This window comes from Telmatherina bonti, assembly GCF_933228915.1.
Source record: "Telmatherina bonti genome assembly, chromosome: 17".
Taxonomy (NCBI): domain Eukaryota; kingdom Metazoa; phylum Chordata; class Actinopteri; order Atheriniformes; family Telmatherinidae; genus Telmatherina; species Telmatherina bonti.
In genome coordinates, this window is record NC_136615.1 from 25,476,549 (window position 1) to 25,503,516 (window position 26,968).

The following is a 26,968-nucleotide window of genomic DNA, read 5'->3' on the forward strand; positions in this document are numbered from 1 at the left end:
CGCACATGCAATCATAACTTGACCTGTTTTCTGTGGTTGGAATAAAAATAAACCAATATAGAGACAAAGACAACATAAATTCATCAATTGTATCTTTACATGCAACCAATAGAAACAAGACAGATGCTGTGTCTTCATCCCCCTTGGGCTTTTTTTTTTCGGTCATTTGTCTACGGATTTAATGTATTTAAGATTAGTCTCTCTTTCAATTTATTATTTTTGGTGCTTGGATTTGGGTCTTGTGTCTTGGGAAACTGGGTTCAAGTGGCAACTGAAGTAACCACTGTAGACCGTAAGCAAGACCTTTAACCCCCAACTGCTCTGGAAGTACTCGGCTGGAATCTGGCATGGCAGCCCACTGCTCCAAGTATAACTAGGATGAGTTAAGTGCAGAGAAGGAATTTCCCATCTGGGTTAATAAAGTAGGATCGAATAAATTAAATAAATAAAACAAGAATGTGCATGTATATAATGTCTGATTTTAAAACATACTTGGATATTTATGCTTATTTTGACGTTCATACTGACCTCAGATTCTAACCAAGCAACATTTTTCCATTTGACCTGAATTGTTGCTGGTCTGTTTATGTATGTGTGTTTCTCAAGTGCATGTAAGGTCATGGACTGTACCATACAGTTTTAATACGAGGCATGAGCACACAGGCAGGGACAAACATATTTAGCTCTATATATGCGTGAATATTTTTTTTATATTTCTGTGAGTTCATATGAGCGTGCACTCATGCACATCTGCAGACTTCAGCAGCATGTGCGTTGCACTTGTTTGGCTCATCTTTTATGACACTTCAGTAGTTCATGAACCCAGATTTGCAGTTTATTGCCCAGGGGTGTGTGTGAGTATTTGTGTGCTCATTATTCTTTACATAGTCTCTGGCCAGCGATACTATGCTGCCCTGCAGGTACAGCACCAGTGACCTCAACACAAGATATTATGTTCACTCTTTATGGTAATGTGTTTCTTCAGGAAAGCATCACAGGGCTGCATGAGAACTCCAGTACCCCCAGTGGCCTGCAGAGTCCCTGGATGAAAACAAAGTTCAGTTTTCCTTTAAAGATTAAAACATAAACAGGTAGAGAAACTAACTGTAGTATTTCTTTTTATAAACTGCAGTGAATTCTCCTTGTTCTGAAATAAATACATTGACAAAACTGTCAACTTTAAATGTAATAATATAACTAATAATGTTGTCATTTTAGACTGCCCACAACTGATCATTTTACCTGTATCATATCTGATCAGAAGTACATCTTGATTTACTTTTTTATTGCAGTAAAACTTTCAAATTCAAAACCAACCATCCTGTTTGCTTTGCCTCTGGGAGGGTCATACACAGTTCATCTGTTATGATCGTGTCAGCTGGCATCAACATGAGATGAGGAGAATGATGAGTAAAAACAGGATATGCTTGATTTTCCTCCTTGTTTTATTGGGGAATAGAGGTGCTCTGCTGCTGCTTACAGTGCGTAGTCCATTACCCAGAGATCAATAGCACTTGAGTTGAATGTCATTATGGGTATAAAGCCTGCTTGTCTGCATGGTCATGAGAAATGAGGACATTATGCAGGACAACGTTCTCATGTGTGAGAGACTACATGAGTGCAATCATAAGTGTGAGCATGTGCTTCCACTGTTACCAGAATATTGTTACGCATGAGTAGCATGTGTGTAGATTACTGATGGTTCCTGGAGATTCAGCACAGTTCATATAGAAAAATAACTCAAAGGTGAGTGATGTCGATGTGAGAGGATGAGCTGAGAAACATCCTGACAGCTTATTGCCTTGTCACCACTAACATGTCATACAGTTTAGGTTAGCAACAACATCAGATTTATTTTAAACCATATGAGCGAATAAACTGACCTGTCTGCACAGCTAATCCCTGTTGTAAAGGCTTTATTTAAAGTTTCTTTGACAGCACCTTGAGATTGGGAGAAACAGATACTTGATGCCTCTAAGGGGGATAACACAAAGTCAAAAACAGGGCTAGATAGTGCCTGCAGCAGGTATCACAGACGTTACTCTTTGTGGGTTTTTGGTTCATTAAAATTCCCAAAGCACAGAAGACTATTGGTACAAGGCTGAAGGATAAAACTGAAACATTTCCTCCCAACACCTACTGATGAAGCGCATGCATCTGTGCTGTATACATTATTATCCACATAAAAGAGCCCAGACAACAACTTCCTTTGGAGACATTGGCACATATTCTGCTTTTTTGTGTAAATATCTATTATGCTAATCCTAAATAGATATGTTTTCCTAAAATTCTTCATCACATCATAAGTTGATCAGTCCAAAGGTGAATTTGTTCTGCGTCTCTCCAGAAGTACTTTCCTTTTTCTTGGTGTGATTGTTTCCTCTTTTTTTCCCCTTCGGTGTATTTCATATTTCTGCTAATATGTGAAAGAGTTACATAATCAGTACTGTTTAATTGCGAATAAAAGATAATTCCACTTTAAACTGATGAAAAATGACCATGTAAACACTTAATTCCTAATGTAAGTGGTTGGTTTATTCGCATTTTAATTCCAAATTATTTAATTCTTCTGTCATGTAAACCTTCATTCTGCTCTAAGTTAATTCCAGTTGTTCCACGCATGATCGTTACCTTGTCCTGTCCCGATGTTTTGTCTCCCGTGTTCGGTGGTCTATCTTTCTTCTCCTACTCAGTTGCTGTGAAGTAGTATGCTTGTGCTGAGCTGGTACTTATTATGTAGTTTTTACAAGTTACGACTCAAAAGACGAGAAGCAGGGAGCCAACTTTGTTTATTTCCGGTATACGTCACGTGAACCCTCTGTCCAATCAGAACTCTTCCCAACCCGCCGCTCTAAAGAGGAATTAAGTAAGGACGTGTTTCATGTAAACCTTCATTCAGAATTATTATTTTCATGTAAAATCGTAGGAGAATATGTTAATTCCGAATGATTTAATTCTGAATTATTAATTCCGAATTAAAAAACATCATGTAACCGTAGCCAGAGTGAAAGGAGGACAGGGATGGGGTGTAAATGTGTGTTGGGAAAAAGACTAGAAGAAAAAGTTAAAAGGAGAAGACACAAATGGAAGGCTGTGGAGAGGTGAATGCTTATTGAAAAGGACAAGGAGGGAAGAGGAGTGATGAAACCTGAGAAGAAAAGGCGGACAGGCTGTGGTAGCTGTAGGTGAGACACAGGCTAAAAATCCACTAGCAAGACTATTCACAAGATCTATGCATTGACTTGTAACTATAAAAAAAATGAACTATGAAATAAGAAACAATATTAAACATAATCATAATCTGCACTGTCTGTTGTCACTGAGAAAGTCAAGCAGCTGCTTACATAGGGGGCCGCTAATGCTACCAGGGTCTGGTTTGCTTACCGAACGCTGAAGAAGAATCTTGCCTGTGTCCACAAACACGTGTCAGACTCAGATGCTTTGGTCTGTGGAGTATTGTAGGCATGGACTTCTCTTAAAGTTTGGAAATAAATCTTTTTTCTATCTTTGATAAAATAGTTCATTTATTAATACTCTTCTCAAGTTTCTCTGTTCTCTTACTTGTCACATAAAGCACTGGGGTACCAGCGTCATCATCAAAGCTAACATCAAAGTCAAACCGTATGGTTTTTTCTCAGATGCAAATAGCTTTTTATGTAAATACAGTCACACAGACCCCGTTCAAAGTAACTCAACAGAGAGAGATCAAAGGAAATTGCCACTTCTTGCCACTAATGTGCACTCACATTATTTCAGGGAATGGGGAGGGAAAGCAATGAGGTAACTGGGATGGACAGAGTGGAAAGAGAAGAAAGAAAAGATGGCACAGATGACAGAAAAAGAAAAGGCAAAGTAGAATTGGAGGCAGCTTAAGTGTCTGTGTGTATATGTGTGTTGGGGGGTGGGGAACCAGAAGATGGAGAGAACAAACAGTGTCAGGTTAATGTAAATGGGGACAAGGATCTTGTCCTCATTAAAAATAAATGACTCTGTTGTGGCACATGAAATATACATGAAACACTGGGTTGACATCTGTATCAGCTGTGTTTAAGAGGCATGTCTGAGGACGAGAGAAACCAAGTGAAAAAGTGAAGAACAGCTAAATCAGAAGCATTGTAGTAAGAAACAAAGGAGGGAGGGGGCCGACATAGAAAGAGATAAACAAGGAAAGAGATGTCTGAGCAAGACAGGGATCGTGGCAGCATTTGATCCCGGGCCAGTTGGGCCGCTTCTTTCCCCGCTCTTTTGTTCATACACTCTGCTGGTTTTTTTCTGAGAGGGGATCAATATTTTATTGTTGCTTCTTGCTGTGCCGTTGATCCTCGGCGTTTGAGTGTTAATCTGGGGTCTTTGCTTCTCGTGGTCAAGACAGATCCCTTGAGATTTATCAGCGAGGTAGGGCTACTAACCCTGGTGTCCCAGCTAGAACTCCCATTAGGCTCACAAAATCCCCCAACCCCAGAGGTCACCGTCCCTGTAACTTTTCTAACAAGGCACCCCGTTGCTATGGGCAGTGAACTACTTGATGCAAAGATAAAATAGACACAGACATAGGAGACATAGATCTAACACTCGTTTGAACATGGAAATAGTTTGAGTGTTTCCTTCGTGTCTGGCTTGGCTCTCACTTCACCACAAAGTGTGAATTGTTAACCCACTGAAGAAGAAAAAAACAAAAAGCTCAGAAGGATTTATGAACTCTACAGGAAATATTACTATTGTTTTTAACCCCTCTGTCTCAGCTGCTAGAAAATAACAAAACATTGGTTAAGTAATGCACATAACTGGACACGAAACCAAATGGAACAGATTTATTACTGCTATGATCCAAATAAAACCATTTCTTTTTCTTCGTATTTCACAATGTCAGCTGGAAATTGTTGCCAGATGAAAAAAAAAGCCGTATTTGTGTCTGTTTCTTGTTGCTAAGGAGACGATGGAGCAGAGTGTAAGTTGTGTGTTGCATGTGGTTATGGAGTGTAATTATAAATGCCTTTCATTTTGACTGTCTGTGTTTATTTGCGTGGAGCTAGTATGCACAGGGGACAGTAATTTGATGATACACATATATTGCACTTTCTTTTAATTCACTGCTGCTGTCGCTTACACTTAGTGTCCACCTCTCGTGTGCTTTCAGTTGCAAGGACCCAGTATGGGCGAATGGGCAGTGACGTCACCATGCAGTGCGGCTCCCTGGACAATGATGCATCAGTTTCATGGAAGGTGAACGGGACAGACGTGAAGGCCCCGCACCGTCTAGAAGGTCCCAGACTGATCCTGACCCAGGTCAACCTCGGCCATAACGGACTCTACAGCTGCTTTCAGAACCCGCATGGAGAGAGGCGAGACACCATCTTCCTCCATATTGGCAGTAAGTTACCAGCGCTTGTCACTTCTTTTTTCTTTAATTCTGCCAAAAGGGAGAATTAAGTGTAACTGAGGCGCCATCACTCATAAGAGCCCTTTTAATTATTAATGTTGATTTTTATTCAGCAACATTCAAGTAATGTGGCAGTTAGCAAACTGTAATCAGTGTATCCTTAGAAGTGGCATTTTACTCTCATTTCTCCTTTCCTGGCTCAGTTAAACCCTTTGGAGAAAAGGCCATTTCAGTAGTAAGTTTCCACATTTGAAGCTGTTTCATTTGAAATTTAAATGCCAGTATTAAAGTTGAATTTCCATGATAACAGTCCAAACAGCAGGACCTGCTGCCTCATGACAAGTTCTAATGATTAGTTGTTAAAATGACATTTGGTCTTTTTGCAGTCATGACTGGGCATTTTAATAATCATGCAAAAGCTATTTGATTGTCAATTTAACAGCTTGTCATAGTGGCCTATGAGCTGCCAGTGGTCTCCTCTGAGATCCATTATTCTGATGGGGGATGGTTTTATATGCCGGGTCTGCACATAGTAATAGTGTTGGAGTAGGAGGGACTTGTAAATGACACGAACCCCTGAGGATGATCGGACTGAGAGCAGCTTTGCTAAATGTAGCTATTAACTTGTGAAAATAAAAACTGTATTCAGACCTTTAAACTACACAGTTTGGCTAAGAACAAAAAGAAAAACCATTTTCTTTTCAAATTGGGTCAATTTAACATACAGTTTTATGCTCATGGTTGGCAAAATTCACTGAATGAAGCATTATGCATATGAAAATGATCTGAACATAGAGTACATTTTTTTTCAGATGTATTATTACATGCAGTAATACTTTTAATTTTATTCATGCACCATCTCCGCCTCACACATTTGCCCTTCATTTTCTTCACAATACACTATTGTATACACAAAAGAAACCAAACTTAGCAATAAAATCTCCTGCCTGAGGTCATGCATTCATAACCAACACTGGAATAAAATCAAAACTGACTAAAATAATAAATTAAGCTGGCAAAACTGATGAGAAGTGAAAGAAGGGTAAAAAAAAAAAAAAAATCAAGAAACTTAAAAGTTTCAATTCATTCAATAATTAAAATGCTTGAAATATTTAAAACATTTTTTGCATTGCAATATCTTGTTTTTAATATGTTGTTCTTAAACAGAATTTCTTCATACTAAGAGAAAAATAAATGAAAAATATAAAGAAAATGTTTAACATTTTACATTTGATAATGTAACAAAATGTCATGTTTAAAAAGAGATGTTGCTTTTAAGAAAAACTTGGACTAAAGGTACATTTGCTAAAGAGTTGACTAATTGTTTCATATTTAATAAACATATTTAATAAACATGAGCAAAAAACAAAACAAAACAAAAAACAACATTGTGGGAAAATGTGACTATTTAATACAACTTTTATGACTCCAAGTTATTCCAAAGAAAAATGAAAGAACACTGACTAACGATGATCCTTCTACATTTTTGCTCTTTCACATTTACTGTTCTTTGCAGTCAAAATGAAATAGAAAAACAAAGGGAAAGACAAGTGACTGAACGTCTTACATACATTTTGTAGAAGAAATTATGTCTTTGGCTGAAGATGTCAGCAGAGGTGAAAAAGCATTAAAGACAATCAGAAATTCTAGTTGAAACAGGAATGTTGTGCTTGGATAAATAAACAAGAGGTTCTCCAAAGTAAATGGCTAAAGATAGCAATTTCCTTGCAAAATATGAGGAAATAAATAAGGTTTATAGATTAAACACCAGCATTGAAGTAGATCTATATGATAGTTGAGACATTTTAAAGAGAATTTCTCAACACTGCTGTTACATCTTTGTAAAAAAAAAACTAAAGTGTGTATGTCATGATGAAGTTTCATTCCAAATCTGGATTTAAGTGCCTTATATTCCACTTTGAAAGAATTGAAGCCACGTTACAAAGTCGGTTGATCATGAACTGTTTTCTGCATCAAATCCAATTTTATTTTTTACATCAGATCAAACAGGTTTGGTCCGTTTCAGGACAAACTTCCTCTGAGACATCAACCATCAAGCTTTCTCATACCTTATATCTTAGTCTGGAGAGTCCTTCAGCTTTGTAGAGCAGAACCAGCCAGTCAGGTTTCCCAAGGAAGTAAAGGATGAATATATTTGGTTTATACCAAGTGTTGATTTCTGATCTTTTAAAAGGTATCTTACCTCATAGTTGCGGTGGAATTATATTTATTACCTTTATTTAGCTCCTGCTTCCTTTTAAACTCTCCTTAACTCAAATTTCAAATCAGCATTGTCCTCACGTTTGATGTTCTCCATTTTGATAATCAGATTTGTGTTTAATAATAACAAATTGTTGACCAATAAGCAGCAGTTCTTCTAGTTATCCCTAAACAAATTACAGTAAATAAAGTATCCTTAGGATCTAATTAATCTGTCAGAATCAGTTTACATTCTGATGATAATAAGGATTCATAAGCCAATGAAGAATCTGTCCATGACGGAAGTATTTTTCCATGTGAATCATTTGTTTGTGGCGTTCTTTGCTTTCTCTGTCACTGTGGTAACAGTAACCCCACTAATGTATCATAAATGTTAGTTGCCTGTCTGTTCTTTTGAGAAGGATTTTAGAAAATGTGCTTTTTCCCACTCCTTTTTTTTCTGTAGCTGACAATAAATTGATGTTTTTATGGTCTCGGTTGGCCAACCTTCCATCAGAAAACTGATGAACTCAGTTTTAAGTCCATTTAGACTTGATTTTTCGCGCAGAAATCCCACTGCAGCCGTCGACTGTCCAGCAGATGAAATTAGATGTTTGGCATTAATCATGGCAGGCCACTTCTAACCGCTGCCAAAAGTGACACATTTAGGAAAACATTGATTTATCTCACATGGCATTAAAATTCATTTTTACCAGTTTTCTTCCTAAAATATTTTTTTTTTTGTTGAAATTTAGAATTAAATTTAGTTTTCAGTCAAAATGTGTCAAATTGATTAAAAAAAAGCTTATTCTTTGCTGAGTCAGATTGTTTCTAATGTAAATGTCTTTACTCAAGTAGAAAGGAATGCTTTCAAGCTGGTGCAATTTGGGGGTAAAAAGAATGTAAATAGTGGTGCACAGTGAATAAATGGCCAGCCCGTATCCCCCTCGGTTAATTACCCGTGCCTGTGTGATCCCATCCTCCTGTCAACAGAGCCAATAGAAAGCCAAACACACCACCTATCAAGATAGCATTGCAGCGCTGATGTTAAATGTAACATTTCCATGCAAATGTTTGATGAATGAGACTATATGTGAGTGTGACAGTTTGGTTAATCATACTGGCAATGATAAATTACTGAATGCTGAAACAATACTGAATTAATGAGAATTTTATGTTATGCTAGATTGTGTCAGCAGGGTGAATGATGCAATGCATAAACAGGCTAGATTATATGTGTGTAAAAAGCAGAGACCAAAAAAGAGATGTGCACTGCATGTCTGTGTGCAAGCTTGTACGTTTCCTTTCAGCAGAGGTGGTGTTTCTGCATCATAATGACACTTTGGTGGTCTCAAACGATGCGTGTGTGAAAGAAACAGACTTTTTATTGTGCAACCATTCATCAGGGGTCAATTACAAGTTTGGGAGAACAATGCCTCTGTGGTTCAGCCTGGCCTTGAGTCTAATTGCCTTGTTAACAGTTGGTGATTTTGTGACATGTTCAAGACACACACTGCAACAACTATAACTCTGCATTTCCAATTTGAAAGACTCACATCAGCCTGTTATTTTATCTGGCTCCATCCACATATTATCATCAAATCAACTGTTACCCACAAGGTTTCAAAGTGTTGTGCAGATACAGTGATAATGACATAACGACAGGCTACACTTGTTATGATTACCGTCATGATGATGGCTGATTTTATGCAGTGTTTATTACTTCCACCAGGGACTTGTTATGTTTTACATGGATGGAAGTAGGATCAGGAGAATAGAAAAGAGCCATCTGTCTATGACGCTTTCATTCTTAACTTTTTTTTCCCTAACTTCCCCTCAAACTTTGTCATTATCTCTTATCTTTGTCTCTAATGTGTCTCTTTATGGCTACATATGTGTGTGCCCCATTGTGCATTGGCTTGTAGTTTGTGGTCGCATCTGTTAGCTTAGCATTTACCATTAGAATGGAGGACACCATCTTTTGACCCCCAAACCCATCTGTGTGTATGTGCTTTAAATTTATGGAATGTGTCAACATAATGTCAGTACAAGGAGACAACAGTCTTGTGAGTGCTTGTGTGTGTGTGTGTGTGTGTGTGTGGTGCCACTTGTCTATTTCTATTCCACTTTGCATTATTTCTCCATTGTGTATATCTATAGGATGCTAACATTCTTCTTGCCACTTTTAATACACGCAAAGCAGCAGTTACTCTAAAAACACACACAAATAAGCACAAATGTCAAATCTGTTAGTGGCCTGCATGTGGATGCATAAAAGTGAGCGTTTGTGCATTTTTGTGTTGAGCTGAGACACACATTGCATGATGTTCTTGTCCAACGGTGTTTAAAAGAGGTTCTTATCTCTTCGTTAAGCAAACACAGTGGGAGACACACTTAAACAGACACACACCAACACACTTCGGCATTGGAGTGCTCGTTGACATCTTCAGACGCTATCTGGAACAAAGAAGTAGCGCGTAGTGGAGGAGATATAAAAAGTGACAGACTGATGGCAAAATGCAGGGGTAAAGAAAACACTCATTGAAATTTATTAAGCAAGAGGTCGTATAACATTAAAGCCATTTGGTGAAACGGCCTTCTTTACTTTGATCTCTTCCCTTTTTTTAAAACAAAAAAAAAAAAAACCTTTCTTTTATCTGTTGCTGTTTAAAACTCCTGTCAGCTAAACAATTTATAGTGCCGCAGCAACATGTGCTGCACCCACGTAGATACGAAGCCGAACACAGCATCAGTGCAGGGGGTCATATATCCAACCAGACACCCTGGTGACCTTTCAGAGTGCTGGCTGAAAGACACACACACACACACACACACACACACACACACACACACACACACACACAAGTTCAAAAAGCCAAATCTACTACAACAGGATTTTTTAAGAGACACATGCCAAACAATATATCATCTGTCATTCTTTTTAAATGTTGCCAGGGTGAAGTACAAAACAAGATGGATAAAATTTAGTGTTTTTATGATACATCTCACATGCTCATACATATGTTGCACATTTTAAGTGGAAATGGTGCGCTCCTACAAAGTCACTTGCAATCTGTTTCTCATTCATTTATCCACACACACCACTCAATGGAGTGCTGCTGTGCAGGGTGCTAGCCTGCCATCAGGAACACGTTGGGTTTCAGTATCTTGCATAGACCCATAAAGGAATGGAGGGATTGTATAGAAGACAAGGTGCATTGGGATTTGTGCTTCACCTCCTCAACCACTTGAGCCACACATGCATGAATGTGCATTAACAGATCCTGTATTTACTAGGTTCCGTCAGATGAGACATGGTCTTTGTGACGATTTCTAAATGTAGTTTATGTAGAGCCACTACAAGGTGGTAGTTTACTGTCAAAGCATTTGCAGTAGTAGCAATGGTTACAGACATTTTGTCTGAACCTTTGGTTTCTAAGAAGTCCAAAATGAAAAAGCTGGTCACTACAAGCATAGATATTGAATGTAATCAAAAGGGGGGAAAAAAAAAGGCTGGAAATGGTGGTTGTGACATCTGTGTAAAAGATGAGAAAGTAAAGGTATCACCTCATTTAACCATAACTCTGTGGCTTTATTAGTTTTTCCTTGCCAGGCAGCTTATTTCATCTGTCTTAAACTGCATCCATCAATTTTTAATGCCTGACTTGCTGTGCCAGATGGCTTGGATGGTATCTGTAAAAAGCACTTGAAAAGGGGCTGGCTTTGGGGTAAAAAAAAAAAAAAAGAAAAAAGGAAGAAGATTGAATGAATCATCCATGACTGGACAAGCAAGCTTTAATTAATCAATTACATTAAACTCTACAACATGAGCCAGTCAGATACTTGAAGCTGCCACTATCAACACGCTACAGTGCCAGAAAAAGGGAAAAAAAAAAAAAAAAACTATGCTGCCAGCATAGATTGCTCCAAACCTTGGTGTCTCTGTGATCTTGTAAATCTTGCAAAAATTCAGCTGCCTTGCCAGGTATGAAAAAGGAAAAAAGAAAGTTGACAAACATTGTGCCTCAGTCTAAAAGAGCAGTGTCCTCTTTCATGGTCTCTCTTCCTAAATGTAGTGGTTTGGAGTGGAGCTGTGAAATTATGATGGCCCTCCAGACATCAGGCTATTCTAATCTAATCTCTGTGGCTGATGACTTCTCATCTTTAGAGCCCATTAGTCTGCAACACAACCACTCAGAGTACCAGCTGTCACCAAACAGCAACTCAAGGGTTATTTTTTAATTTGAGTTTATCCACATATCCGTTCTTTTTTTTTTTTTTTTTTTCAAACCCCAGATTTTGACTGATGATTTATGGGATAATCAATAAACTTTGAACACATCAGTAAATCCACAATGACACAAAAAGACTGAAGTTGAATGCAACACGCTGTCAAAAGTGATGGATTTCTACCACTAATCACAAGACAAGAAAGAGGATTTGCCATTCAGCACTGCTCTGGTTTTGTAAAAACAATCCAACAAATCCAATCTGAGCTTCTCTGTAATTATATACTGTTGTCATTTCTTTAAACAAATGCAACACAGACTTTTTTCTTAATGCTACAAATAATTACAGAAGCCTTAACTGCCAGCATATGAGTTGTGGTTTGAGGCCATTTGGCTGTTGTTAGTGCACATGTAGTTGCTGCTGAGACTTAAAAGATCACAACGCAACAAAGTGCAACAAGATGCAACAAAGATTTCCTCTTTTGTCTTTAATTCTATAAAATCCCAATAAACACAATTTCAGATTCAGAAAACTTTATTTATTCCAAAAGGGACAATTCCATTTGCAGACATGGGACATTACAGGTGTGTTGGACCAAAGGAAACAACAAAGACCTTCTGGCTTGCAGTCCTTGATGACTGGAGTTTAAGAACCCTGTTGTATAATGTCCTGGTTTATCATCAGTTTTAGGGAAATGAGCCTGGTTCTGTGAGACATTGTGACATGTTATAATACTATAGTTTGCAGAGCTCAGCAGCACCAGCCAATAGATGCAAATACAAAGGCACAGAGTGAGACATAAACCGCCATTTCCGAACAAATCTGTGATCCAAGTTATCTCTGCAAAGGTCCAACTAAATGTGCATGAATCCCTCAGTCATATCTCTGTTTAAGATTATAATATTCATTAAATTACATTTGACAAATCTGGATAGCTGATATAAGAAAAAATCCTTTATTTATTTCTTTTAAATCCAACAAACACTATTAAATGTGGTTACAAAAGAGCTACACAAACACAGTTCAGTCATCTTTTGCCTCCAAGGATGAGCAACAGGAGTGAGTTCTCTTGTTAGATTGATGTACATCCTTTACCTTCAGGCAACATATTTCTACACACACCAATTGATGTCCGTTTCCTTTCCCAGGGCAGCTTGTTTTTGGTGCCTAACCCCTGCGTACATACACACACACACTCATGGGACCTGTGCTACATTGCAAGGTAATGGGATTGTCTCGTCTCCTTGCAGACAGATCGCTATGAAAGAGGATGAACCCACAGAGCTCCTGCGGGACATCCTTCTTAAACTAGAAAGTATTTGGCTCCAAATATAAGGCCACATCTGGAACTGCTGAGCTTTTTGGTTAATTACTCCTCTTCCTTGTCATATAGGACCTGATCAATCATAGTAAATCTAAAATAAGGCCTTAGAACATAATGAAAAGCTCCTTGCTGGTGCTCATGTTCACAGTGTGAAAACTAAAACTTAAAATCCATTACAACAGTGAGAAAACATGAAGTATTATGAAATATGCAGCCTTCAGGGTTACCAAGTTTTTGGGGTAAGACAAGAAGCGAAAGAGAAATGATACTGTGGTTGACCTCTGACTTGTAGACAGAAAGTAGGAGTTTCCATCTGGAATCCATGCAGCAGATGGTCAGTTAAAAATAGATAAATGAAAGAATAAAAACTGCTGTTGGTATGTGACGATGAGTTGATGCTCTGTAACGCGTACATTTCTTTTTTTCCGCACATCCCTCTGCCAGATGTGGATCTCTCAACCCCTCCTTCCCTATCTTTGCTTTTACATTAGATATCCTAATATTCATCCCTATACCTATTACCTTCTTATTTCTTATGAGCTTCTTGAGATTGTTCTGTATTTTTCTTCTCCATATCCCGCATTTCCACCTTCCCCCATTTCTTGCTCTACTTGCAGGACAACAGCAACTACCGTCACTTTATCGTAACAGACAACCATAACAATTGGGAAACTGGGCCTGGTTTAGGAAGTCAGTGAGAAGCCAAGAGGAAAACTAGAAAATATATGAAAAGAAGAGTGTGTGGTTTGGCTTCTCTGTCTGTTGGGTATCAGGAGTAATCTGGCAAGACAGATTGTTTTCCCTTCCGTTTTCTCTCAACGCTGCCTGTCCAAGACAAACAATGTGGCAAAACTAATTAGTGGCATTAGCTCGTAGTTTATATTGTTTATCCATTTTTACTCCGCTTCAGATTACAGCTCTGATTTTTTTCTTCAGAAGTAACGGAGAGGAGACTAGTACCATTTGAAAGGCTTTGGAGCCCAGCTAAGATTTCTCAAAACTTAAATCCCACATTCTGTTGTTTTGAATCCATTTCTACAAAATGTTTCATTTCTTTCAAACTAAACTATTGATTCCTAACACTTATTTATCTCTCTTGTACCATCTTCCCTTCACAGCCACATATATTATAATTCTGCCCCAATCCAGCAATATTCATCTGTATTCCACTTCCACTAATCCTCTTATAGCACCCCTGGCCTTTCCCGTTTACCTATTAGTCTCTCCTTTCCCCATCATCTTCGCAAATTGTGTAGATTTCCTTTCATATATTCTTATATGATGTTATTTACATCTAGAGGATACACATTATGATACAGAAGGCTTCTGCAATATATCATCATAAATCTGATGGTAGATAAAGGAGCTTGCTATATTCAGTTTGTATTTTTCTCCCCCCCCCCCCCTCCCCCATTTGGAAACATGGACAGGTTACAGAGATAACGGAAAGCTCTAAATGTAAAACTGTAGGAAGGTGAAGTTAATAACAGAGGGATGTCATCAAGTCGGCTAAGTCAAGAAAAAGTCTTGCTGGGAAGAAGATGAAGTGGAGGTAGACGTGAAGTTGAATAAAGATCAGCAACAGACAGAGGAGCTTAGTTTAAAGAACAGGAGCCTAACACAGGAAATAGTGCTGGCAGAAAGCAGGCTCCAGGATCTCTGTGAGGATTTAGCAGCAAGAGAATGTGTACACACAATGATGAGAAAATTTAGAGTAGGTGCTGCACTTTCTCAGTTAGAGGAATCTGGCTTAGCACAGGCAGTTACAGCACTAATACACTGTAGTATTGGGCATCCAGACCTGCAAACGGTATTCTGAGATAGATGGGAAAGGTAGAAGAATAAATGTGCAACAAGAATCTTCTCCTGAAGGGAAGTGCTGCTTATCTGAAAACAATGCAACTAAAATCAGTACATCAATCCATCAAAGCACAGTTTTGGGTGTTTTTGTGATGATGTTGTTCTGTGTGGCAAAGCTGAAGTTGAGCCTGTGTCTATCCGGAGCATTCTGGCAAACATCCACATCACAAAGATGAGACTCATTGTTTTGTTGTCAGAGGCATTTCAGCCATTTGGAGCTAACACAAGCAGCTGGAACGTCATTTGTAGTTTACAGATATGCTTCTGTTTAATTCTCTGTGCTCTAGTTTCATTTCACTCAAATTCTCCACAGAGGGGAGCAAGAAGACATGAAGTGTATCTAATAATTGGCAACATGGTGTTGGCACTGTCCAAAACATTTTGGTTTCTGCATCCTTAAGCAAATCCCACATCGTCTCTTATATTCTCTTGGAGTGTTAAACATGAACTGGCTTCCTATGATTATCTCTCAATTCATTATCTGTTCTTCATCCTGTCAAGTCATTCTGCACCTCTTGATTTAAAAAAGTCTAAAAAGTGCATTTTGACCAAAACCTTTCAGAAACAGGTTTGAAAGGGATGGTGGAATCCATTATGTCTCCATCTTTTTCCTTTACTTGAAGCAATGGCATGATCCCTCTGTATAATCATGTCTTCTCCATTTGCTTCACTCTCCTACAGCCAGCATGCAGGAAAACAGAAATATCTGTGTGCATTGTGTGTCTGTGTGGGTTATATGTTGGTGCCTTTTTTCAATACCCCATATTAATTTGTCTTTAGCTGTCATTTGCTGCAGCTGTCACTGTGCATTTTATACATGTGCCAAGAAGGTAAAGGTCTGTTCTCTCTTGATTAGTGTCCAGTGAGAGAGAAATTTCTCTGCTGTGTCTGGCCTTTTATGATCCCATGTGTATTTATGTGTGTGTGTGTGTGTGTGTGTGTGTGTGTGTGTGTGTGTGTGTGTGTGTGTGTGTGTGTGTGTGTGTGTGTGTGTGTGTGTGTGAGAGAGAGAGAGAGTGGGGAGCGGGCAAGATAAAGGGAAAGGGAGAATTTGACCAGAAACTATTCCTCCTGGCTCAGTGTCCAGCAATGAGGCTGAACAGTTTGACATTGACATCAAGCAGCCACAGAATGGTCAGATGTCCATGAAAACATGCTCATCCACCAGCCGTGTCTCTGTTTATCTGTGTGTACGTTTTCCTGCTAAGTTATTCAAATGTCAAATGTTTTGAGAGGTAAAGCTGTCCACTTCATCTGACCCTTTCAGCTACACGTCACTTTTGTTCAGTGTGATAGACTCAGAATCTGGACAAAGGCACACTGCCAAAGCACAAACACACAAAAAATGCTCACTGCTATGAAGGCTTTCCTCTGTTTCAGCCTTTATTCCTCAATGTGTTCCGATGACACACACACACACACACACCCTTCTCTCTCTCTCTCTCTCTCTCTCTCTCTCTCTCTCTCTCTCTCTCTCTCTCTCTCTCTCTCTCTCTCTCTCTCTATATATATATATATATATATATATATATATCTTTTTAAGTAGAATTAGAATTAAATAAAATTAACATTAACTGGCTTTAAGAAGCTGTATGGTCTTATAATTGTGTAACTACATACAGGCACAGAGAGTGGCCACGTTTTCCAGTTTTTTAGCACTCCCACCTGTAAACAGAGGGAGAAAATCACAGCCATGAACTGTGGCATCAGTCAAAAAGCTAATCTGAAACTTTAATTCATTATTTGTGTTTTCCAGGGTTCTTTGCTTGATAATCTACATGACATTTCATGACCGGGAGAAATAATAAGAAGCAGAATGCCATGTATCATTGTTAAAATTCATATTACACCACCGCCTGAGGCAGTTTAACATGAAAAATCACACTGCTCATACAGAAATGTTTTCATTTTATAAAGATGTGCACAAACTGCGGCGCACATCACTGGCTGTGTGTTTTTATCAAAGTTATAGAGAAATAGATTTGCATAACTCCATTAAACCTCTGATAAAAAGAAAAGAAAAAGAAGCTCCAGTAGACTCATATATAAGCCTACATGAGGCATGTTGTAGACCTGGGTTGTGTTTGCCACCAATTTGTAGTATTTGTTGAATAAAGTAAGTAAAAAAAATAAAATAAAAAGGACAGCAGAAGAGAATATTAATGAATTCATGAACAAAAACTGCATGTAATGGTGAACATCAAAGATCATATTCATTTGTGTATATCCCCACATACATACTTATACATGTGTGTAATGGATAGGCACTAATAGAATTTCACGCTTAAACATAAAAGTGACTTCTCCATTTAGTCTGTTTGAAACATTTTTATTTGATGCAGCAAACTAATCTGCACTTCTCACTTGCTCACTGACTTATTAAACTGAATAATATATAAGCAAACAGACTTTGGAGATGGGCATCAGGAAGGAATTCTGCTCTGTGTGCCTTTATAGGAAGAAAAATAATAAGAGTACAGTATTTTGAGTCCTACAATGATCAAATATTGTCCTGGTGAAGTGACGTGGTGACTCCTTGAAAACAACGTACTCAGGTGTTGGAAATGGTCAAATGTGGCAAAAGTATCCGAGCATGACAAAGTTTGTGTCTAATATTATGTATAATAAAACAAAGAGTCAGTATATTCTATATTTATTTACTATATTGAGCTTTGTGCTGGTCCTTGGTATAGCAGATGCAACTCTTGAGTAAAACTGGAGAAAAGTCTTAGCAAAAAGAAGTATGGAAGTGATACTCAACAAAGCTGAACCAGGGATATTAGTGACAGCAGTGAAATATTACATATACTGCATTTTTATGAAACAATACTATAAGTTTGGACTTAAATCCTTCCCATAAATAAGAAATGTGGTGTTTTATAAGAGCACCAGCAGATATCATCGGAGCTGCTAACTGATTTCTCAGTTACACCAACATGTTAGCATACTCTCTGGAGACAAGGCAGCTGTGAGCCTGGAGTTTGTAGGATGCTCCCAAAAGACATTCACAGAACACAGCCGTGTGTTTGAAATTATTTTCATACTGGCTGCTATCATATTTAATATTAATATACCTAGCCGAGATCTTTCATAAAAGGAGACAGAGCCTAGAGCTTTAGTGAACAGTGTATGGGAAGAAGGAAGACTTGTGTTTTGGATAAACAAACACTGCCCTCTGGACACTCAGACATACCCCACACACGCATGCCAACACACCCATACAGACACACACGTTGCGGTGGGTGGATGAAAGAAGTCTCACACAAACACAGCTCCTGTGTTGAATGAGCCAGTCTTATTGTGCAAAAACAGAGGGATGTTGGTCTTGGCCCAACAGGAATGTGGGCTGAGTTGGTGCTGCAAGTGTGTTTGTGTGTACTGAGTGTAGTGTGTTTGACCAGTAAAATCTTGGTTATTTGTGAAGGCTTTCCTTCAAACAGTTAGCACGCACCTACATATGGACAGCCACATACACACACACACACAAAACACTCTTAATAACTGTAATTATCTGTTGTACAGTTAGGGGAAACCTCCCCCCAGTTTTGGTCTGTTGTGAGTTTTAAAACTTTGCTTTTTCTCATCTCATTTGGCTTTTCTTTCTCTGATGACTTTCTGAAGTCATTCTTATTTATGTTCTTTCTTTTTTTAAATTCTCCCTCTTTGCACTGATTGGAATAGACAAAGTTTAAATTGAGCATCACCATAGAGTAAGTGACACTAATCAGAAAGGCAGTAGTTGTTCCTCTTGTAAAATGATGGAGGAAAACCATTGAGGCTCTAATGTATTCTAAAATGGATTTATTAAACATGGTCGGTTGTAATATTATCACACAAATAGTTTGAGCAAATTTTTGATTGGAAAAAAAATGTGTGAAGAAATAATCTTCATAAATTGCTTAATTTAATTTCTACAAGCATTTGTGAAGTCTTAATTAAAAAAGGCCAGTTTTTCATCCTACCAGATTCCCAGTTCTGTGTTTCTGAGGAAGCTAATAGCAGGTTTTCAGCTGTGTTGCTGGTGGGCCTGCTGTTAAATTGGAGGGCAACACAAGACTAATTCAATCAATAATCCTTAAATGGATGGGCTGCATCATCACAAAATTCATCACAAGTTCTGCCTGCTCTGGGATCTCTACTTACAAGCCAGCCTGCTTTAATGGAAGTCCTAAATGGAGAATGGCTCCACAGAGCTGAAATAGAAGCTACCTTGTTATTGGTGATTGTAACCATCAGTGATTGTGAAGAGGACGCTGTTGTAAATATATTAACTATGCTGTTATCAGACTTCATTCTTCATGAGAACTTGGAGGTCATTCATAAATAAGGCCCTCGCCAAGCAGACTTTCATGGAATAAATGAAGGCATTTCAGAAGCATTTCGCCCCACCTGCAACAGCATGTTACTCCTAGAAAAGAATTCCAAAGAAAGTGATTTGCTGCTGGGATTGGTACATGTCTAACATGGAGGGATCCTCTGACAAAGCTGGGTTTTCCAAGTTTGTCCAGGTCAGCCCCTCCAATCATGTTCGCTGCCATCGGTAAAATGCTGTAGGCCATGTGTTGAGTGTTTTCATTATGGTTGCTATGGCAACTATCTTGCAGCCTGTGTAAAAAGATATTAAAAAGGTAATAACCAAGTATTACAGATATTAATGCAACGGTACCTTTAATCTACTTGTGGAATTTTTATTTTTTATTTTTTATTTTTTTTAAAGTACATGTGGTGTGTATTTAATAGTCGGCACTTCCACCTTGTATCAGTTATGATCCTCCAGTTTCACTGCTAATACATGTAGCTTGCACAGTTTTTGGTGTTTGCAAATATCTTCATGTGAAAAAATAAGCCTGCAGTTACACAGCCATGATGATGGGTTCACGCTGACCTGCATTCAGATGCTGGCTTGAAAACTGTGTGTGTGTGTGTGTGTGTGTGTGTGTGTGTGTGTGTGTGTGTGTGTGTGTGTGTGTGTGTGTGTGTGTATTGTGCTATTGTTCAAATATTTTTTTGGTTTCTTATTAAACCTTTGGGTAAAGTTATTCACTGGTCTCTGCAAAGCTGTTAATCATTTAGGAAGAGTTAGTTAAGTCTTTATGAAGCAATTTTAAGCAAAAAAATATTAAAATAAATAAATGTAATGAAAGTCCTCTATGGAGGAGTTAACCTTCAAATCTACAGTATAAATAATATCAACACGTTAAAAGAAAGAGTGGATAATAATAATAAGCATTCAACAGTTTTCTTCTCCAGCTGCGGGCGAAAAGTCTGCTGCTGTATGAGGAAAAGAGATTAACTTTATCAGAAACTTGGTAGAGATGATAAATAATTTTGGACTTTTTCAGCATCTCTGGAGGGGAGGTTGTTGTGTGGTGATCAAGAGAAAAAGATGAAATTATCAAAGCAAGGCTACAGTCTAGTGAGTCTGCTGCATCACCACGCCTAGTCTACTTTCTCATTCTGTCCTCACCCCCCCCCACCCCCCCCCCCTGCTCTTTTTGCCATCTCTCTATTGTTTCTGTTTTCTCCAAGCATGTTTATATTTTCACCCATTTGCTCTGTGAAGTTTGTTCAGATCAGCCAATATGCGTCTTTGACTATCGAAGATTAGCAATTTTTCTCTCTGACCAGAGAGAAAACTTGTCTGGTTAAAATGTTATTAATACTTTATGTGAAACCACCCCACCCCACCACCCCCTTTGCCAGACGACACAAAACACTCTTTGGGAATAAAACAAAAACTTGTGTTTGCACGACTAAGAACTGGATAAAATGTCATCTCTACTGGGATATAGCTGATAGAAAATGTGTGTTTTGCACACTTCTGTTGAGTTGTTTCTTCCACAAGTGCTGTTATAGCAGCAGATGTTTACATTGTGTGATCTTACAGATTCACTGAGGCCATTTTCAAATTGCAACACGAACAGTGCACATGAGATTTGAAATACTAATTTGATTAGTTGCACTGAGGCTTTTAATGAATGTCTGTGTATTTCTTTTCATCTTTTGTGTTGCATAAACCACATCTAGCATGCCCCACCTTGTCTTGCATCTGTCATGTTTCGTTCAGAGAAACTGGTGTTTAAATGCAGTTTTTAGCTGAACCAATAAATGGAAAAAAGAAATAAACACTGCTTTGCCTCTGCAGTTCTGTCACATTGTCTTTCTAAAGCTCATTAAGAAATAATTAAACTAATTCACTTCTGCTTTAGGCCGATTTCCTCTATGGTGTTTTATAATACTGACCTACAACGGAAAGAAAGATAGTGGACATTGTGAAAATGCTTTTGGGAAATGAGTACAGAATTAGTGATAACATTGCATATTGGCTGATTAGCATGAATCAAGACTTTAAACAACTAAACTAAGAATGACTAGCAACAATATTTTTTAGAGTCTGCGAGACTGCAAAACTTTTTTTTCCTTTGATTTCTTCTTTAGATTAGAAATAGTAAAGATAAAGAGATTTCACTTCAGAAGTACTAGAAAGAATTAAAAGAACTGTTAATGGATGGATGTGAATGTGTTTAAATGGCTCTTCTATGTTCAGCTTGTCGTTCCCTCTGACTTAAAGTCAGTTGTTTCCATTGCATTACAGTAGTTGTTCAGTGTAAATGATCCTGGTGTAGTTATTGAAAAATGTTTAGTTTTCTCTCATTTTTAGCTTTTCTTTCCTTTTTAAAAGTAAAAGAACAAAACAAGTTATAAAGTTAGAGATAATCAGTTTTCTTTCAACACACTGTCATGAGGAAGATGCTGGAAATTGTATAGACACGTGTCTGTCATCAAAGTGTCTTAGCTGACCAGGGTTTAGATGTACTTTTTGCATCTCGGAAGCTCATTCTTATCCAGATCATACCCTCTGCAGAACTGTCAGACACATTTTCTATCACTGTAGTGTAAAGTGATGTCTCACACACATTGCTCCTGAAAAGTTTCCCTCAAGGATATGTGTGTTTAGCTCCAATACAAAACGACAATTCAATTAATCTGATATAATGTCTCACCGAGGGGCATCCTAGTGTTTGATCTATATATGTCACAACTTGAGGGCAGATTAGAGAAAAATACAATGAACTTGTGTGTCCCAGTGGTGGAAGTGTAAGGAATCTGACTGAATACAGATTGATCAAGATGTACTTGGTTGCAAAAGGTGAAGTGTTTTGCTGTGGATCTGTCTGAGGAGAGTGTTCTCCAGTTGCTCCTCCAGCTTTTCATTTCCTCCTGCCCATCTTTGCTCTTTGCTGATAATGGTCTTGGCAGGCCACAGTGAATAATGCACACTTAGCGTAATGGTCAGAGGAGGTTCAGAAAACACACATCCGTGCCATACATGTACAGCAATATTCACAGCCATACACACATGCAGCAATAAGTCCATACATACACTGGTAAACAGCATGCACACACACACACACACACATTTTGTCAAGGACATCTTAATTCCCTAGAACTGCTTTTTACAAAAACAATCCTATTTGCACACATACACACTTGCAAGTGTGGCTAATTCCTTCATTTCCTAATGATGGGCATAAGAGAGCTGGGAATGTGAATTATTTAAGCATACAGCAATTAGATACATTACACTCCCTAGGAGACACACACACACACAAGGACACAAAGGGTAGGTTTAACACACAAATACAACAATAAACCATTTCCATACACATATAAAAAGTGTTTAGGTGTATTCAGGCAAGGATGCACAAATCACTCAAACAGACTCTTTCTACATACACAGTGAAATATGCATCAGTGTGTTGCTGCAGCTCTGCCCTGCAGTCATATCACAGCTAATTATAGGTGGGTTTATTGTTCATTTAAATTCAATGAGAAGACAGACTTAATATGTGTCTTTGAATGACATTTTCCAAGTGCTCAAAGCAGTTATTGAAATGTTTGTGGTGTGTTTACTGCATGTCAGTGTGTGCTTGCTGGGGCATACTTGAGACAAACAAAAAGTCTCTAACTATAATGTTGCTCACATAAAATAAGAGATTACTAAATCTGTAATAATAAGTATTGGTTAGACTGTAATGTGGCCGATGTTGCTTCAGATTATCTGAAGATAACTGTTTTTGTTGCTTGTCTCCAGTTCAAATTACTCTGCTAAATACAGAATTCTGTCTTTGTCCTTCCGTTGTTGATCCTCTGACCTCCAGGTTAATGACAGACCAACATCAAATACCCTTTTAGAAAAGGTATTAGAAAAGCTTATTAGAGCTGCCTGATCGTGTCATTACAGGATTCAGTATAAGTGATCTAACTTGCTGCCAGGCTCAGGACACATTTTGTGGGAGACTAAGTCTGCTGTCCATTGCATCTTCAACAACAATGAATTATTCATGTGAGGCTTCTCCATGAGAACAGTTTTTATATGTGATGATGTCCTTTGGGTAGGAGAATCTGGACAGTTCCTTGTACTACAATTCATAATGCAGGCGGTAGTAATGTCAAAAATGATATATACATTTTTCCAAGCACGCATAAGACTCACTCGCACAGAACATTTCTTGCCCTCTGTCCTTAAAGGTACAGTACAGGGTTTTACTGGCTATTGAAACTGAATTTAGAGGCAAAGCCAAGCCATTAAACTGGGATTAATGGCCCCATGGGTAAATGGAACATAATTTATTCGATTACATACTGGTGTCATGGGCTGAAGGCTGCAGGGTAATATGATGCAGGATGTCATTATTCATTTGCTCATTGCTTTAATGGTTCCTAAGATTGTGTTTGAATATGGCCACTGTTTGGTCTGGTTGTACCAGCAAGGGCAATATGAATATATTGTTTCTCCGGGGGTAGTATGGATGAGTTTCGCTTCTGTCTGTCTTATTGGTGTATGTTGGTATATGTAAACGTCCACTCCAACAGTTATTAAATATGAATCTATATGCCTAAAACGTGTACATTGCATTGAAAGAAACAGTCATGACATTTCCCTGGCTTGGTAAAAATGTTGACTTACTATTGCTCTCTGCAACATTACAAGTGTTCAGCTCCTGATTTGCTTGACCAGCAGCCCTTATAGCTCTCCTGGCCTGTGGCACTCAAAGTTTGTGGCTTTAAGGGGTGTCCCAGCTGCAGGCTGAGCAAGTTGATAATGTTTTGCACGGACAACACAGCCTGTCTGACCTTGCCTCTCTAAGAATGAATGTGATGCTCTTTGCATTTAATGTAAAAATCCTCTCCTATGCTATCGTTGGTCAATTTTACTCATGTTTTCAGCAACCCATAAAAAACTTTATCTTAATTTGTCTTCATTGTATCACAACTTTAGTGGATGTTTTCTGAGAAAAACCTCTTTTCTAACAAGAAACGTTCAAATAATTTCTTAATAACCTCTATTGAAGATTCCCTGTTTTACTTTACATCCTTAAATTGCAGGTAGCGATAAAATAAAATGCTCTAAATGCAAGAGACTGACTTATATTGAAATACCTTAAAGAAATACACTCACAGATCCAAATCTTACCGGTGGATGCCACTGACTCCAAGTAAAAACTCACAGTACACTGTAACACAGCAAAGTGCTGCTGTGCAGCTTATGTCCCATGTATATCTTACTTAGTGGTAGTGATCATGTCACTACTTCTCCTGTTATCACTCTTTGCTTTCCGGTGAGTGAGAGACCTCCTGCTTGAGTCAAATTCACAGTCGCTGTCTGTCTTCAGTCATTAATTGAAATTTCAGCTCTTATGGAATCACTTCATGTTCTTCTCCACTACCTCCCGTTCCTTGCTGCTCCTGACCTTGCTTTTGTTTTAAAGGAGAAACTACTCAGGCTTTACGATTAACTCATTTGTCAGTCACCCTGCATGAGAGCATGTGACACGTGTGAATGCATAATATGTTCATGCAAATCATAAAGCTGTTGACTTCTAACTCAGATGATTAATCCCCACTTGCAGCTGAAAGATCTTTACCAGAATCTCCTGTGTAGCAAATTAGCATAGCAAACATATGCTGAAATATAAACCAGATCAGAAAAAAAGGGTGTGTTTTTGACGGAAAAGTTCAGAGAACGACTGTCACAATGAGCTAATCTGCTTGATTTGCTGCACAAGTGCACATTTGTGTCCGTGTTGATATTTGGGGTCTTATGTGATTATATGCAAACATATGCACAGGCTATGATAAACAACCTCAGACTAACCCTAAAGCCACAGGAAAATTGATCTGTATATAATCTGACTGGGGAATTTCCCTTGGTTGTATCAAAACCAGTCATTTACCCTTCACACAGTGGTTTATGTGATGTTCTCACACTCACACAGCAAAGCCAGTCATTCTGATGGCAGACTAGCTGATGTGTGTGCTTTTTTGGGTTTTGGCTCACGCTCAAGGATGAAATGTTTTGGCTGAAAGTTGCCAAAGGTTTAGAGAAAGGGTGTGTTCAAATGTCCACATGGCTAATGACATGGGTGCAACCTTTGGTCTCACCACACACCAACAAGCTCTCTTCTGTTAAAGGATCTAACAGTGTTTTCATAGTTCATGACACTATGTTATAGATGTTATTATGATAAATATTTAATTTTACCTTAACATACTGACATGTATTTAAGCTATAACTATTATAGCATACCTGACTGAATGCTAAACCAACAATTCAAGCAGAGAATGTCTTTTAAATGAACGTTTAGTTCTTACTGTCGAACTAAATGCTAATTCACTCGACAGCAAGATTGATATTCATCAGCTCTGACTTCAATCAGCATTGATTAAAAATGAAAAAACCATTACACTCAAATCCACATGCAAAGTTTCAATGAATGTGCTGGAAAAGTGGCAACAGCTGGCTTGTTCTCCACAGAAAGACTAATTTACCAAAATAAAGTCTCTCATTGAGGCTCTTCAATTCGCAGCAGCACCTTGCATACAAAAAGACCAAAACTGCTGTATTTTCACTTGACTGCACAGAATCTGAGGTGCAGTCAAATAATAAACCTAATTATCTCAGAAAGTCGTGACTGTCTGAGATAATTGTGGTCCACTACACTTTGCAGGATACAACATAATGCCATCTTTACATGTTGCTATAGAGGAAGAGGGGGGGTCATAGTTGTTACTGCACATAACCTGTAGCCCTCAGAGCAAGAAGGGTGAAGGCCTACTTTTGGCAATAGGCAAGTACTTAAGTAGCTTGTTTATTTTATTTTTTTAATGCTACACATAGCTGTTCCCAAAATAAATCCTGTCTAAATGTGCTGCTTTTTGTAAAAAATGGTATAAAATTGTATAAAATGGAATGGAGCAGTGCTAGCAGAATGAAAGCTGATGTTCCAGAAGGTTTGTTACAGAGTCTTCTTGAAAATCCTAATTGGTAGCTATTAGGGAGAGAGCAGGCATTTTAAAACAAAACCTTGCAGGTGATTGGATGAATTAGCTGCCTGACACTTTTTAGCAGGACCTTGCTTTAGGTTAGCTCAACAGGCAGGAGTCGGCTGGTAAAATTTAAACTCTGTTGAAAGTAACAGTATAGGGAAAATCATTTTATTTCTTTTGTTGTATTTTCAGTAAAGAAATGATGTCAAGTATGGATAAAACTATGCTATAATAGTACACTGCAGCCACCCTCTCACCTGCCTGGACCTGCCACCTTTGGAGGCTCACTGAAGAATTCAACTCCACCTGTAAGATGAAGACATTAAAACTTTTTTTTTTTTTCATTTCAAAAACAGGCCGGTGGCTGCAGACAAAGAGTTCCAGTAAACAGAGAAACAACATATTGTGAGGCCTTGACAACCAAGTAAACAAACTAACTACATTGCATTTGCACAGTGAAACAAACAGGGAATTGTTTTTCTAAAGATAACATGTCAGCTCAAGGTGTTGGAGAGGAAGAATCAGAGTGCTTGAATCAAGATGTAACACATTCAAAAGAAACCATTTTCCCATCATTACATCATTCAATATTTTATCTTGCCTATGACACTAGCAAGATAAGATGGCATCTGTTGTTTGCGGTC

The 26,968-nt window shown here is 38.2% G+C and overlaps 1 protein-coding gene across 4 annotated transcripts in view; it reads left to right on the top strand.

Annotated features, from left to right (window-relative positions):
• cntfr (ciliary neurotrophic factor receptor) overlaps window positions 1-26,968 on the top strand; it is a gene marked incomplete at its 3' end in the record, with an annotated part of 223,051 nt that overhangs the window by 123,385 nt on the left and 72,698 nt on the right. For all 4 annotated transcript variants that reach the window (XM_079256138.1, XM_079256136.1, XM_079256135.1 and 1 more), the window contains one exon: window positions 5,138-5,371. In XM_079256138.1, the coding sequence (XP_079112264.1) occupies window positions 5,138-5,371 (234 nt within the window). The remainder of the gene's footprint in view (window positions 1-5,137; window positions 5,372-26,968) is intronic.